Consider the following 17,410-nt stretch of genomic DNA (forward strand, 5'->3'; position numbering starts at 1 on the left):
ATTACAAAGAAGCGGAATAAGCAAAAACAGAACTCTAAAACCAGATGTTACAAAGCACTGAAGTTTTTCCTCTTAAATAATTATTAGGAGATCCTGAATCCTCCTTTACAACCTGGATATTCTTACTTAGAAATCATTTAGGGGCACCTGGGTGGCTCATGTGGTTGAGCTTGGTTCAACTCTTGGTTTCATCTTGGGTTGTGATCTCATGGCCATGGGATTGAGCCTTGTGTCAGGCTCCATGCTCAGCATGAACCTGAGATTCTCTGCCTTTCCTCCCCCTCTTCCTTTCTCCCTACTCCGTGTGTGTGTGTGCTCTCTCAAATAAATAATAATAAATTAAGTCTTAAATCATTTAAGAAAGTCTGGCTGTTTAGCTTTCTAGTTTACAGTATATTTGAAGGAGGTGTAGAAGAGGGGAAGGGAGAAGGGGATGCACACCCCATACAGGCCTCTTAGCAGCTCAAGAAAGTGATAGCTTGAAAAGTTTAAAACCTTAAAAAAGAAAAAGAATTCAAGAACTCAGCAAAAGCATTTTGAGGCCGTTTGGTGTGGGACCAAAGCCCCAACCACCTCACTGTTCCTTGAAGGATCACTGTGTTATTGCTTACTGATCTTTTTGAGTCCTCTGTTTGAGCCAGTTCTGTTTATTAAGGCGTTACATGCTCTCCTCCTAACAGCGCATGATGCAAGAGCGGTTTTATCAACCCTTATATTCATTTTGTAGCCAAGAAAATGAGAGATTTTTCTCTAGCTTTTCCAAGACTCATTAAGCACGGAAGCTAGGATTTGAACCTAGGTAGTCGGATTCCGGAGTTCATGCCTTTCCCATAATCTCCAGTCCCCAGAAGACGACAGGCAGAGCACGGACAGTTATAATGTAGTGGTTAGACTTTCCAGCTTCAAATTCCAGTTCAGATACTTTCTGACTTGTTAACAATGTTCATTGCCTCCATTTCTATATTTATAAAATACTACAGTAGATATTTTTCATTTTTTTAAAAGATTTTATCTGTTTATTCATGAGAGACCCAGAGAGAGGCAGAGACATAGGTAAGGGAGAAGCAGGCTCCCCTTGGGGATCCAGGATTTTTTTTCCCCCCCAAGATTCAAATACATTTTATTAGACATGGGTAGGCAGGAGGCACCAGTGGAGTTCCCAGAGGGAACCCCGCCTCCAGGAGGATTGGGGTGGGGGTGGCTAAAAGGTTAAAAGCGCCAAGGCTGGCTTGTGGACTCAGCCTGGGCCCAGTGAGTCCTCAAACAGACTGAGAAGGTTCCGAGGTTCAAAGGAGGGGAAGGAGCCCCGAGGGGGCTCGGAGTCAATGTCACTCAGGTCCAGGGCATCCCTCAGTGTGTACCTGTTCTGGCGGGCAGGGGAGCCACTGCGGGGGGTGGAGGTGTTCCCAGTAGCCCTGGCCAGGACAACCTCTGCAGAGAGTGAGAGCCCCATGCTGTCATCATCCCAGCTGCTGGAGAGGCTGCTGTCCAGGAGGAGGATGCAGGGTGGGGAGCCAGGTGGGGTGGCTGGTGGGCTCGGCGGCAGCAGCCAGCTGGCAGGGTGAGCCAATCCGTGCCAGAGCCAGCACAGCAAGGAAAGCAGGGCCTGCCACAGGGCCCACCCTTGGCTGAGGTACCACAGAATGCTTGAGGGCCGAGGCCGCCTGAGCATGGCAGAGCCAGCAGGGCCTCAGCGGTGGCCTGCAGCTTGGGGTCAGGTTCCAGCATCATGGTGAGGACAGAGCGCAGTTTGGAAGATAGGCCAGCAGTGAACTCGGTGGGGCAGATAGCCCTGGCGAAGCTGCTGCCAGCCCTCCCCACCGTGGGGCAGCTCCATGTTGCATGCCACTTCCAGGACTGTGAGACCCAGACTGAACACATCGGCCGCTGTCCCATAGGAGCCCTGCAGCAGCTCAGGGGCCATGTAATGGGGGTCTCCCTCCTGGGCCTCACCAGCTCCAGATGTACCCAGCTCAACCAGCAGCCCAAAGTCACCCAGCTTGCAACGGCCCCGGGGCCCCAGGAAGATGTTGGCAGGCTTGACGTCAAGGTGGACCAGGCCTTCCAGGCCTGCATCACCACCTGCACCAAAGGCAGACCTCTGAGCCACCCAGGTGCCCCTACAGATTTTAAAGTTGTTTGTACTTACATCATAGGGTTGTTGTGAGGATTCAGTGGGACTTTATATGTAAATAACCCAGTTATTTCTCGACAGCACATGTTGAGAGCTCAAAACATGTTAGCTACTATAGTTTATATAAAATACAATTACTAATGATTCCCAGCAGATGCACCAGTAATTCTTTATATTTCAAAAGATAGATGTTTAATAAATTCTAGAAACATATTACTCACTTAAAATATTTAAAAAGTGTTAATGCTTATTAAGAGGTCGTCATTTATCAAAATAAGGATAATTGGCATTGCCATTTTAGATATTGAGATGTTTTGCTTGATGTAAACATTAGAAAAGAAGGGGGAAACAAAACCCTTGAGAGGTCTGTCTTTGATTTTCCTTTATGATGTTCACTCCTGAACTTTTAAATAAATCCTTAAAAAAAAGTCTGGGCTTTCGCTCAGTAGGAGGCTTACCTTTTTAATTACCAGTTTGCCTTTTGGGTAAAGAACTGTGGGTTTTCTATTATGTGTGTCAGTAGATGAAACAACTCTTACTGCTGGCTGGCTACCAAGAAAGGATGTATATCTGGGATGTCATCATAAAGTTTCCCTTTGATCACATTGCCTGCACAAGATGCAAGTTGGCTAGCTCTCTGAGGGAGCTCTGGCATGGAGCGGAGAGGCAGGCAAGAGTGTCCTTCACTCCAAAGTGTACTTTCTGCTTTGCCATATAATAGCTGTGTGAGCTTTGGGAAATCACTTAAGCTTTCTGAGCCTCAGTTTCATCATCTAATACCTGCCTTGCTTAACTTAAAAGGCTGATTGGAATGCCAGATGGCATATAATGTGAGAAGGAAGCACCTTGAGAGAGCGCTATAAAGAAAGGTCTAGATACATTTTAGCTATCCAATAATATTCTATATATGATGACTTTTTAAAGCTTTTAAATGTTGTACAAATGTCTGTTGGTGGTTTTAGCGATACGGCATCTCTTCTTTGGGTACTGGATATAGATCCCTGTATTCTAAGATCTGAAGACCCAGTGGTTTTAGTAATAAATGTGGCAGTTCTTGGAGAGCTAAATCTCTCATTCCCCATTGAATTTCTCATACAACAATCAAAAGGTCTTTGGGCATAGGTAAGTGAAAGTGTAAGTTACTGTTGCAGAAGGAAATAATTTCATCATTGGATTAAGCTTTAGTAAATGAGCATTCTGTATTAACCACCATTTTATATAGTAACTGAAAGAGACAGTTCTCAACGTCTCTTGTAATAAATGTGTTCATTTATGGTTGGCTAGAACTGAGTCTTCCTCATTTCAGGTTTAGGTGACGTGGAGGTTTGGCTGAAATTTTTGGTTTAGTGTTTTGGGTGGCACATCCAGTTATTTCAGAAATGTTTTAATACTGTACATAGGTGTGTTTGGATTCGGACAGCCTATGTGCTTACTTGAGTTGTGATTTGTGATTATCCTGACTTAGGGGACATTAGTCTTTCCCCTCCTCAAGCATAGCTCTGTATGCTTGTGCAAGCACCAGCCACCCTGCTAAATTAAGATAAAATTCCTGTGGTCTCAGGAACTGCCAGTCTAGTAGAGGAGACCTTATTAAGATTTAAAATATTGTTAAAAAATAAATAAAATATTATTAAATATGATTTTTATCTAATGAAGTTAATTTTTTCTTAGTGTAAGTACTTCTTTTCCAGCAAAGATTTTGCTAAGTATTTAGAATGTCAGTTATTACAAAACAAAACCAAACCAAAAAAACCACCAAACCAAAGTAAAACATGGACAGACTAGCATAAATCAGATAATAAAACACACCGGCTTAAAATTCAAATGGCTTTCCTACTGCATTTAAAGTAAAATTACTAGTGAAATAACTTCTAAGGCCCTAAGTAAGCTCACAATCCCCCGTTTTTTGCAAACTCTGTACAGTGGAACTTGGATCATAGGTAACAATGTAGCTGAGGCATCTTTATTGTTGTACTTTTTCAGTTTTGGGAGAAGAATTTAAAGAACACTTCGATTTCTGTTCTTATATTGTAAATTTGCAAAAGGTCTGTGGATCACCCATTTTTCAAAGCTTTATTAAAATAATAGAAGTAATTAAACTGCATTTTGGAATTTTTGTAAGATAGCGGGGAAGAAAATTCCATACCATCACATTGACCAGCCGTACTCAGCTTTAGTGTTTTTCTTTTTTTGTATTTTTCTGTGCATTAAAAAGAGTTTCCATCTAATGCATATTTTTATATCCAGCTCTTTTTGTGTCTATGCAGCAAGCACCCCCTTCTACTCTGTCCATATTTTAATTTTTTTCCCCCTTGGAGTGGGACACAAAGATAGACACAAAGATGCTTTTCGGACAATTATTCTTAAAATGAAAACTTGGAAAAAATTAGAATTTTAGAAAAAACTCTAAAAGTGGACTTTTAGGAGAAGAAACTGGGCCAAAGGGCATGTGGATGTTTTTACGGCTTTTTGTGCATATTGCCCAATTCCTTGCCAGTTTCACACCTCAGTTACCAGTTCTAGATATTACTGTGGTTGTATATTTTTACCAATTTTGCAAGTTATCAAAAGTTTGCCCAAGACAAGTTACTACCTATTGTTTTATTTATTTATTTATTTTTAATTTATTTTTTATTGGTGTTCAATTTTCTAACATACAGAATAACCCCCAGTGCCCGTCACCCATTCACTCCCACCCCCCGCCCTCCTCCCCTTCTACCACCCCTAGTTCGTTTCCCAGAGTTAGCAGTCTTTACGTTCTGTCTCCCTTTCTGATATTTCCCACACATTTCTTCTCCCTTCCCTTATAACTACCTATTGTTTTAATGTGAAAATTTCAGGTTACTCAGGAAGTTAAATATTTTCCTATATGTTTGCTTATTTGTCACATTTCCTATTTCATGAATTTTATTCTTCTTCACGTGTTGATTTAGATTGGATAAAGGGGCACAGTGGTGGAGAGCATGAACTCTGGAGACAGATGTCACCTGCCTTCAGGAGTCAGCAGTGTTGGGCAGGTGCTGTCATCTTGCCAAGATTTTAGTTGCCCATTTTGGACATTTGGAAGATTTTTTTAATTTTTAGGAATTTAAATGATTTTCCATTGTGATTTCTTCTCTGAATATAGGGAATATTTTTCACCTTTCCAGAAGTTTAAAACTTATTTCTGTTTTTCTTCTCCTTTAAAAAATTATTTTATCTTTTACCAAAATTTTATATTTTCAGCCCTTATAAATGAAGTTTCTCCCATTTGAAATTTTGAAATTGGCACTGTATTTGTAGTACAGCTAAATGTCCAGAAGTTTGTTAATGTGTTCACTTAAGTCACTTTTATTTTAGAAAAGAACCAGATCAGAGAACCAGAATTTTATTAGCTGTATCAGCTACTGTATCAGCTAATGTTTGATATGGTGATTTGTTAAATTTTGAGTATTAAAAACAATTTTATTGGTTCAGGAGTATTTGGTGAGATATTTATCTTTGATTTTTTTTTTTTCTGAAGGTGGGTTTTATATAGGAATCTGTACTTCAGAAACACGTGGCCTTGTGTAGTGTCCAGGGAGCAATTAGGAGGGCAATATGTTAAATCTCTTGCCTCAAGGCAAAACCATTAGTTGTGCTGTGTATGAGCCTCAAGGGGTGTAAATAACCAAACCATTCATGAAATCATCAGTTTCCTTTTATTTCAAGGCATCTGTAAAACCTTTAATCTGTGGAAGAATCAGAGAAAGTTGACCTATTGGATTTACAGATTATTTTCCTTCATGTGATTATTTTGAGTACTGGTTGAACATAGGGAATATATATAAACTTTTAATTCCATTTTCTCTTTTGTTGCAAACATCCTAAAGTTCTGTTAAAATTTAAATGTAAGCAGACCTCTCTTACAAACTCTTTTGTGTCTGCATAAAAGATTTTTGGATTAATTTTTTCTTTTTTAGAGATTTATTGTTGATATTTTTTGTTGATATATGAGACCTTATCTTTAGGAGCAAATAAATTCCATTTTTTGATGGCTAATATTTCTCACTACCTTAAAGACAGACCATCCCCAGAAATGAGCAGCAATCCAAGCTGTTTCCTTTGTTAATTTGGAGGCATTATGGAAAGGAAGGAATATTCTTTTTTCCTTACTACCGTTGTGCATACACAGGGAAGACTTACTACTGTTGTTGAAACATAGGGAAGACTTTTCCACCTTAAAAGAAAATTGTCCTTTGGGGTGCCTGGTGACTCAGTCAGTTAAGCCTCTGGTTTGGCTCAGGTAAAGATCTCTGGGTCCAGTGATCGAACCCCGCGTCAGGTGCTCTGCTCAGCACTGAGTCGGCTTGTCCTTCTCCCTCTGCTCTTTTCCCTCTCTGCCCCTGCCCCACCCTGGAATAAATACATAAAATCTTAAAAAAAATCTCCTTTGACACTCAGCCTTCCCACTTCATTCTTTCCATCAGTAACTTCTTTGTTGTTGGTTTTTTTTTTTTTTTTTAACATGTCCAGATTTCTTAAAAGAGTGATATCACTCCCATTGCTTCACCTCCTACTTCTTTCTTCAGTCCTTTACGCTCTGGTCTTTGTCCCATCACTCCACCCAAGCTGTAGTTGTTAAGAATACCAGTATAACTAAATGCAATGGACTCTTGTCATTCTTTATTCTTTTTTTTTTTTTTTTAAAGATTTTATTCATTTATTCTTGAGAGACACCCAGCGAGAGAGAGAGGCAGAGACACAGGCAGGAGAAGTAGGCTCCATGCAGGGAGCTCGACACAGGACTTGATCCCAGGTCCCCAGGATCACACCCTGGGCCGAAGGTGGCACTAAACCGCTGAGCCACCTGGGCTGCCTCACATTTTATCCTTTTTGACAGCTGAACAACACCTACTGAAGCTGGCCTGATTGCCCTTTCTTGTAACATAGTCTTTATTTGACTTTTATAAATCTAAGCCCTCCTGGTTTCCTCTTGCCTCTCTGGTTAACTCCACTCCTCTTTGCTGGGTCACCTTCTACCTCTCTTTTTGGGTCATTTTCCTATTCTTACCTACCTACTCTCAAAACTACACATACCTGCTTGAAATGTTTATTCTCATGAGTCTAGTATGTTTACTGGATGTCTTTACTTCCTAAGTCATCAGTGTCTTACCATTTTTAACTCTTCAGTATCTCTAAAACAAATCCTTTCTTCATCACTACTGCTACTACCCTAAGTCCAACCATTACCGGTCTGGTTCATTGCTATAGCTTTTTCTGTCTTCCTATGCCATACTACAAATAACCCATCCTTTACTGTATGCAGATAATTTTTAAAAAGCAGCTATGGTCAATATTTTTTGTATATTTAAATTTCTTTAAGGCTACAGTCTAAAATTCTTACTGTTGTCTTTAAGGCTCTTTGTGATCAGGCCCTGCATACATCTTTAATCTTATATCTTGTTCCCCCCACCTTTCAGCAGAGAGAACATGTTTCTCTTTTGATTTCTAAGATTTGTAGCATTAAAATTACAGGATACAGTAGAAATGAATATTTTGGTTTTAAAATACTGCTTATACAATTATTCTTCATTTTTATGTATTTTTCATGTTTAGGCATATGTATATGTATATCAAATGAGATAGTGTATGTCAAGGTGTTTATAATTTTGTAAATGTTAATATAAAATACTGTTTCTCTCAACTTTTTGCTCCCATCCATCATTCCTTTTGCTTCCAACTACATGATGGTAAAAGATATATGTACATCTGGTAACAATTCCATAGGAATGCTGGGGTAGAATAGACATGATTTTCCAATTTAGAGTGTCCTTTGAATGGGAAATTAGGAAATAGTCCATAAAATAAACCATTATGATAGGAGTGATATGTTTTGAAGAAAAGATTGCTTAGAACCTGGTCTGGATCATCTGTAGAGGTCTTTTTCAGGTCTTTACACTTGTGTCTTTAGCTTCCATATTAAGAAAACATGTGACCATGGAATAATTTCCTATATATGTTTAATTTATGGATAAACTCCATGAATGTACTATTTTAGCAGTACTTCTGGCATTCATACATTTTTCATATAACCCTTGTGTCTGTAGGAGGAAGGTTAATGCCAGACACCACCAATACCTGTGAAGACGACCATTATCTTGTGATTGGGGACATGCTAATATGAAATGTGAATGTTCTAACTAAGTCTCAAATCACACCATTAGTACTCAGTGGAACAAAATCGCCAGCTATTGAGGTGGTTTCTTTCTTTCTTTTTTTTTTTTAATATTTTATTTATTTATTCATGAGAGGCACAGAGACAGAGGCAGAAACACAGGCAGAAGGAGAAGCAGGCTCCATGCAAGGAGCCTGATGTGGGACTTGATCTCAGGAATCTAGGATCACACCCTGAGCCAAAGGCAGACGCTCAACCACTGAGCCATCCAGGTGTCCCTTGAGGTGGTTTCTTTTTCTTTTTTTTTTTTTTTTTGAGGTGGTTTCTTAAAGGTAAATAAGCTCCCTAACTTTGTCTGTAAATTAGAAGTAATCCCCCCCCCCCCAAAATTCTAACGGGATTTTTTTTAACTTGACAAACAAATGCTAAAATTAATATAGAAACATGCATACAATAATGGCCAGGAACATCCTAAAAAAGAAAAGTAATGAGAGATGGAACCAGCCCTAGAAGATGTTGAAAGATATTATTTAGCCACATTAATTAAAACCATGTGATGAAGGCACATGTATAGATCTACAGATCAATGAAATAAAATAGGAGTACAGGAAAGAGACCCCAAAACACACAGGACATGATAAAATTGGCATCTCAAATCAGTGATGAAATTTATTCAGTAAATGGTGTTGGCATACCTGGGGAGCCAACTGGAAAAGAAAATAAAGTGGAATCTATAATACATACTTTGACCGGAATGAATTTTAAGTGGATCATGCTTTAAATGTAAAAAGCAAAGTTACAAAAGAAATAGAAGTAAATAAGAGAGAAATTTTTTACAATTTAGAATGAAGAGGGTTTTCCCAACTTTATAACTCTGAGGCAATAAAAGAAAAGGAAAAGGTAAGTTAGACTTTATAAAAATAAAAGAGTGTTTCTGCATATTAAAAACTAACACAAGCAGGATCAAAAGATAAATTGAAAAATCATTTAACTCACCAAAGATTAGAGGCAAATTTTCTTAATGTGTAAATTTTTCTACACATCAATAAGAAAAAGACCAACAATTCAGTAGAAAAATGAGCAAAGTGGATGGAGATTTTACATAAATGAGTTACAGATGGCACTAAATATAAAGGTGTTCATTTTATGGGAAATACAAATTAAAACTGTGTTAGGTACCACTTTAAACAACTCCCATCACATTGGTAAAATAAAATTTAACACACTGTTAGCATAGGTGTGGAGAAAGACGCTCATAGGTTGCTGGTGGGATTATGAATTGGGACACTATTTATTGAGGATAATTTGACAGCATACGTTAGAATTATAAATGTACAGACTTCATGGACCCAACAGTTCTGTATCCAGGAATTTAGCTTATGCTAAATTGAAATGAAGTAGTGTATTCAAGCATTGTTTATAGTAGCAAAACATTGGAAACAACCTGAATGTTCATTATAGAAGACTGGCTAAATAAATTAACGGTCCATCCACCTAATGGAATATTGTGCAGTTGTCAAAAAGAATGAGGAAAACTGTACTGATACAGAGTAATATAGGTATTTGTTAAATGAAAAAAAAATGTAAAATGGTGTGGGTTATGCTGCCATTTTAATAGAGGGGGGAATAAAAATATACAAGCATTTATGTTGCTTGTATGTATGTGCATGCAGCATCTTTGGAAGGATTCACAAGAAACCATTAAGTGTCCTTGAGAGAAGCTGGGGGGCAAGCACATGCTTTCAATTTTTTTTTCAATTTTACGTCATAATAAAAATCAAAAATAAAAATTAGAAAAGTAGATGTAGAACAGTTGAGAAGTTAACATTGTCTGTATCTTCAGTTTATCAATTCAGAAATGTTATTTCTTGTTATGATTTCTTGGGTTAGACCTTGTGAAGGAATTCTTTTTCTGTCTGGCGAATTCTTTTTCTGTCTGACCTTTTGGATTTGTGAAGTGTGTCTTATTGCTTCTTTTTTCTTTTAAACTCTATGATCTAAACAACTGCACAGAAGTATACTGTCCTCTTAAAATTGTAAGGATTTACTTGTGGTCGAGTAATGCATTGCCTTTTACATTTTCATTTTTCCAGAAGGTCCTTTGACTTGTTTTGAGTTGGTTACTGTATGAAGACAAAAATAATTTGATACCACAAAAAATGGAAACTTTTTTTTCCTACTATATGTCTGAGAAACCGCTCTTTTAGGGATTTTTCATTTTCATTGGTGTTTGCCTTGTGAGGGATATCTTTAAGAGAAATAGATTTTATTTGGACCCACCCTTGTTGAATATCAAGTAAACACTAGAACAAAGCAATATGAACCTTCCTTTATACAATATTTTCCCAAGAAAATATATGTCCTCTACAAAAAATTTTCCACTCTGGTGATACACCAAACATGAAAGGATGATTAGCTGCATCTTGATGTTATTAGCATGTCCTGGTCCTATAGCAGGTAGGAGATCCAGTTATTGCTACTCAGAACTAAAAGTATGGGTACACTTTGAAAAAGGACTCTTAGCAACACAAATGTCAAGTTACATCTGATAGCAAACAGAACTGTCAAGCCCCTTTTGTGTGATGTTTAAGATGAAACGATGGCTTTGTTTGTTCTTTATGATTATTTTAAAAGATTTTATTTATTTATTCATGAGAAACACACAGAGAGAGGCAGAGACATAGAGGGAGAAGCAGGCTCCCTGTGGGGAGCCTGATGTGGGACTTGATCCCAGGGTCCTGGGATCCCACGCCCTGAGCTGAAGGCAGATGCTCAACCACTGAGCCACCAGGCATCTCTATTCTTTATGATTTTAAATAGCTTTGGAACTATTTTGTTCTGTTTATCACTATCCTCACACTAGATTTTGTAGAACTTTAAATGACTGCCAGCATTTGGACATCCAGTAAGTAGTTAAATCTCCTCGTAAAAGTAGAGCTCCAGAAAAATGTTCCTAACAGTTAGCATCTGTAGGATGGTTTTCCTACTATATATAAAACTAATTTTTGAAAATACTAGTACTATAATATCCATTTCCAGCTTTTAGGACTTCAGATCTTGACAAAACCAAGGTTATGGAGTATATTGCATCAGGAGTCCTTTCTGGGTGGAAGTGCAGGAAATGCTGAGCTGGCTAGGATTTTCTGGCACTTAGTAGGTACTGAAGAAATATTTGTTTATTGGAACATGTTGGCTGGAGACCTGGGAGATATACCTCTCTGCACTGACCATTAAGTCTTCAGTGTTGACTTTTGTTCCCTTTGGTTTTTGTGCCGGCAGTTACCAGTCCCTACTTTAGAATAATCACCACAAGTGCACACTCTTTCGTGTGTTCATAAACACCTTCTACTGCTCCTTATGGAGTGAGTCATTGCAGGATTTAATATGTAAAGAATACCATTGCAATTTTTTTTTAAAGTGAAAATCCTCTCCAGAGTTTTCTTTGTGAATGATACTGAGTTTATTTAGAGTTAGGTACACATGTCTTGGACAAAGAGCTCAAAGTAACTAACATTGTGATGGATGTCATGGCTTCATCTTAAAGCATGAAGGAAGGCACACACATGCCTCAGTGGTGAACAGACAGTTGCTGCAGTTTATTTTGTTCTAGTCTGTGACATGTGGCCTCTTGGCTGTGGAATACCAGCATACAGTGTATTATGTCTTTGATCATCAGAGTAATATATTTTTCCCTGTTGTGCAGCTGGAACTGCATATAGCAAATGAGTGCCATGAGAAGGACTGTTTTTCTTTAGCAGTTGAGGCATCGCTGCAGTGTGGAGTGAGTAGATCTCTCCATCACAGTGTATTATGTAGTTTACTGCTAAATAAATGCAATACAATTCATTCCAAACAAATGTAAAATTTAGTAGGGCTTTTCATGGAGAAGTGGAATGCAGATATCTTTCTCCATATAACAGATGAAGTTGGTTATAACTAACATGTGTTACACCAGTAAAGGTCCCACCTGCTAAACTTTTTGTTCTTTGTTGAGGGAAAGAAAGTAGAGTGATACAGATATGCTTAGGAAAATGAGAACTGGAATGCAGGCCAAAAGCTGCTCTGTTCCAGATGAATGCAGCCAAGACTAAGTAGCATCTTGTTTATTTGATAGACAAGGGTGTCTGGTGGTGGTTGGTCCTGCTTGCTCTCTTACGTACCTTCTCCTTCACTCTGCTAGAGTTAGCAGTCCTTTGGTGATAAAAATAGCCAGAATATACAGCTGTATTTTGGAGCTGAAAGAGATATAATCCTTTTCCACCTCAACTCTTCTCTGATATTTTTGCAAAGGGATTATGTGAGTACTCTACTGCCCTTGCCTTTGACACTCCCATCAGCATCGATAATCTTGAGATGTGTTTTTTATTTGTGATTAGGTACTTTCATATAGTTACACAGCAGATAGTGACAAAATTAACTGGACTCTAAGAGAGGTAACAATTCTCTCTTTCTCTAGCATTTTCCCCCCCAGTTTCCTAAAAGTGCTATACCAAAAGCAGTAAAGTTAGGATGCCTTCTGTGAAGAAATTTAATGTTGGGGGTTGGTGAGGGGGTAAGTAGGAAGTTAAAGAGCTAATTTGCAATGAACTGAAATAGAGGGTATCCAAAAGCAAGCAAGAGAGCACAAGCCAGGGGGGAGAGGCAGAGGGAGAGGGAGAAGCAGGCTCCCAGAGCCTGATGCGGGGCCGGATCCCAGGACCCTGGAATCATGACCCAAGCCGAAGGCAGATATATAACCAGTTGAGCCACCCAGGCACCCTGATAGACTTATTTTTAAACAGCATACTGGTTTTACTTTCAAATAACATGCTCAGTATAATTTCTTTAACCTCGAAACACTTTTCTGGAGGTTTTCCTCCAGGTAAAGTTTCTCTAAATTCAAAGCAATGGATGCAGTTCTTAATCTGAAATAAGTACAGTAAATAGTGTGTCCAAAATGGACACACAGGGAAAATAATGTGCTTACTGATTGAGACTATTATTTGAAAGTATAATTTAGTTTTACAATGTAAGAATGAGTTTATCTTATTTTTAAAAAAGTTTCAGATAACCTATATTTTGTTTCTGTTTAGAATTTTTTTCTTTTCAGGTTTGAAGCATAGTGCTCAAATAACTACAGTCAGCAGAGAGACTAGGCAGCTGAGGAGTGTCCCCTCCCCATTAGGTTAAAGATCTGGGCAGCTTGGAACTGCACCTTCAGCTTTGGGAGGTGGGGGAATGGTGACAGGCAGAGGATGGAGTTGGAGGGCAGTGTGGCTGGCTGGCTTTTTCACTCTAGCAGCTGGCTGTAGTCATAAGTGAAATCATGACCCTGTTTTGAGTAGGTGAAGGCCCAGAAAGGTTGATGCCTAGCATAACAATGTTATTGTAACATTTCTTCTTTTCATCTTGTACTTAATGATGTATAAGAATTTTTTCTTACACATGCCAGTGGCTTTTGGGACTGTTCAAGTAATACAATCATCTTACTTAGAAAACATGAAACAAATGCTAAAGTCATCAGAAAGACTGATGGAAAAACTACCACTTTAATGATACTTAACAAAATTGCCAGGGCCACCTGGGTGGCTCAGTGGGTTAAGTGTCTACCTTTGGCTCATGTCATGATCCTGACGTCCTGGGGTTGAGCCTGCCTCAGGCTTCCTGCTCAGCAGACAGCCTTCTTCTCCCCGTCTACTCCTTCCCTTGCTTATGCGCGCGTGCTCTCTCTCTCTCTCTCTTCCTCTCTCGCCCGTTTTCTCTCAGATAGATAAACAAATAAATAAATAAATACAATCTCTTAAAAATTTGCCAGATAGGGATCAGGTTTATACTGTTAAAATGTTGTTTTTGCTACAACAGAGAATCTCTGATCATTCTTGACAGAAAGTCTTCCAAATGATAGTTTTTAGATCAAGTGTGGTAGTGAAAAGTGTACATAGCTCTGAGAGTCTAGGCAGGGAGGAAAGATTCACAAGGGTAAAAGAATACTACCATTCCAGCACAGCATTTTGAACAGTTGCTTTACTGTTGTTCAGTTGAATATGAAGTCATGCGACAACAGGGTTTAAGAAATGTTAAGATTACAGGTAACCATTTTGGCCCTGATGGGTATTATTTCTCTTTGCTGGGAAGAAGCCCAAATGTTGGTGGAGTGACTTTGAATTTAGGCATGTTGGAACCTTTGTGTCCCCAAAATTGCTGAAATAAATTTTGGATCCAGTGAGCCACATGTAAATGGTCTTTTTTTTTTTTCTCTTCATGTTTTAAACATTTTGGCTCTCTATCTTAGATGAATCTTATGAGGGAGATCCTGCAGTCATGGGGTTTGACTATGTTGTCATGGCCCCTTCGATTTATAAGATGAGTGTGGTCTTTCATCTCAAATAGTATGATACCATGGGCTTGATGTAACACACTTACTATTTAGTGATGGTTGGTATGTTACATTTAAGAAGGCAGGGGCGCCTGGGTGGCTTAGCGGTTGAGCGTCTGACTTTGGCTCAGGGTGTGATCCTGGAGGCCCTGGGACTGATTCCCACATCGGGCTCCCTGTGAGGAGCCTGCTTCTCCCTCTGCCCTGTGTCTCTGCCTCTCTTTCTCTGTGTCTCTCATGAATAAATAAATAAAATCTTTAAAAAAAATAAGGCAGTTAATTATTTTGAGAAAGCTTTTCACTGAAAGTGGCAAGAATAGAAGCATTTTAGTGTTTATTTTTTTAATTTTTATTTATTTATTTATTTTATTTATTTATGATAGTCACAGAGAGAGAGAGAGAGAGAGAGAGAGAGAGGCAGAGACACAGGCAGAGGGAGAAAAGCAGGCTCTACACAGGGAGCCTGAGGTGGGACTTGATCCTGGGACCCCGGGATCATGCCCTAGGCCAAAGGCAGGCGCCAAACCGCTGCGCCACCCAGGGATCCCGCATTTTAGTGTTTAAAGGAGTTCTTCCGGGACGCCTTGGTGGCTCAGCGGTTGAGCATATCTAGGCCAGCGCATTGGTGCTTTATCACTGTCTCTTTTCCTCTTTCATTGTTTCATGATGGAATGTACATATTTTGTACATAATGTCTCCACCAGGCAGAGTAGTTTATTTGGCTCTATCATTAACCGTCCACCGTATCTTGGTTCTTTTTGGAGCATATTCTCTCAACCCCTATATCCCTTGGGCAGAGAGGTGTGCATAACTCTTGCAAGCCTTGTTGATCGTGCCCACTTACCTGGGGTCTCACAGAGCAGCTAACCTGACTCTCTCTCTTCCTTTTGAATGGCAACAAATACATCAGACTGTTTGGTGCCTGGTTGGATATAATTTACTGCCACCTCCAGATATGGAGGTTTGCACTCACTCAGAAGTCCCTCCTCATAGCCACACCACTTGCGTGGTGGGCACAGGAGATAGGGCATAGGAGATAATGGGAACAGTGGTAATGTTGCCCGGCAATTGGACATGGCTAAAGATGGAAAAATCTCCAGCTAAAGATGGTAAATATTTGAGAGCTAGTCTGCATTTGGCATTTATATATTACATACTAATTGAGAACACATTTTTATGCTTTGAAGTTGTGAAAAATTTTGCCTACATTCCAAATTGATGTCTGTGCCCTGAGCTTGCTGTTTGTTTCAAGTACTGCGTTAAGGAAGCACAGACCCCTCAGAGGCCTTTGGTTTATCCCCAGTACATCAGTGGACATTTCTCCTCCTGCTTCTGAGTGATTTTGCCTTTGCCTTTGTGCTTTGGCAATTTTTTTCCCTCCCTGTTTCAAATACGGATTAATACTTCCTTTACTTGAGCTGTGGCTATTTTACATGGATTGGTGATTGCAATTTTTTTCCGAGCAGGTGTGGAGCAATGAATAGTCTTTTTAATTTTGTTTTTTTGGATTTACATTTTTTTTTATAACCTCTTCAGTAACAAATGGTAAAACTCCATGTCCACACTCCTTTTCAGTCAATAGTTAATGTTTCTTCCATACTTCCCAGCTGCTTATCATGGGCACAGCTGACAGAACCAGAAGAGCCTTTGCAGTAAGGTGAGCTGAGCTGGCATTTGAGTAGAACAAAAGGCTTTGGTATAGAATTAGGGCTTTGACAAAGTGAACAAATGTAAAGGCAGCTGGAAACTTGAGTGTTGCTAATCAGGAATATATTTGGTGATTCTGAAGTTTCTAAAACATATATGCTTAAGCAGAATAATTCAACAACTTGTGGGTTAATCTTCCTGCTTTAAAATCCTTTTGTGTGGATTTTAAAAATGTTTTTCATACCTTTGAATATCTTACTTTCTCAAAAAACATTGCCAGCTCTCATTTTCCTTTATTTTTCTATCTCAACAAAATCGTGATGGACTTTTGAGGCTGTTTCTCCATTTGCTCTTGCCACATGCCTTCTATGCAACTCAATTATGACAGACCTCTTTATCTTTAGTTGCTAAGACTCTTTTGAAGGGAGTATTTGCTTTTATTATTTTATTTATGATACTGATAATGAGTACTATGTAGAGTTCAAAGGGGGCGTATTCTAACTTTTGAGAATTTAATACTTTACCTGTAGTTGCTTGGGTATAAAACAGCTTTTCTACAGTAGATTGGCTTCTGCTTTTGGGAGATATCTATACTTTTCCTAAATCAGCAAGTGGGTAATACTAGTAATAAGATACAGTAAATCCGTTACCTATCCAAAACCAGCCATATGTTTATATAAGTTGCCTGAAAACTAGGATTGTGTCTATTTCCTGTTCTCTTCTATGCCTCAAGCTGGAGAAACTTATGGTTATGTTAATTAACATTCCTGCACTATTAAAAATAATGGAATATTTTAAATGTTGCAAATAATAGAAAAGGGCTAAGACAACACTTTTGAGATTCAAATATAGAAGTTATAGGTTGAGAAAGTGCCTTTTACAATTAATTGGGTGCTTATAGTAGTCTGTACTCTAAATTGGGTGCTTACAGTAGTCTGTACTGTAGAGCTGTATGGCAAAAGTCCTTCACATGTTGAACACTCTACAAATGTATTTAAGACTAATTTGAATAAATGAGTGGTCAAAGCTACTCTTTGGGAAACAGAACAAAACAAAAGAAAATACCTCCCAGACCATCTCTTCCTTTTCCTTCTCCCCTTTGAAAGGTGGAAGAGATAACAGGTCACATTTCAAAACT

General features: G+C 38.8%; 2 protein-coding genes across 2 annotated transcripts in view; one reads left to right on the forward strand and one right to left on the reverse strand.

Moving 5' to 3' along the window:
- Positions 1–17,410, forward strand: part of ZSWIM6 (zinc finger SWIM-type containing 6) — a 194,087-nt gene that overhangs the window by 35,036 nt on the left and 141,641 nt on the right. The window lies entirely within an intron of this gene.
- Positions 1,211–2,789, reverse strand: LOC100856295 (membrane-associated tyrosine- and threonine-specific cdc2-inhibitory kinase-like). The gene is given in 4 exon segments (XM_038532049.1): positions 1,211–1,671; positions 1,674–1,782; positions 1,784–2,120; positions 2,674–2,789. Coding segments are annotated over 4 exon segments (996 nt in total). The 3' UTR covers positions 1,211–1,237.

The sequence above is a fragment of the Canis lupus genome, chromosome 2 (assembly GCF_011100685.1).
Source record: "Canis lupus familiaris isolate Mischka breed German Shepherd chromosome 2, alternate assembly UU_Cfam_GSD_1.0, whole genome shotgun sequence".
Lineage (NCBI taxonomy): Eukaryota > Metazoa > Chordata > Mammalia > Carnivora > Canidae > Canis > Canis lupus.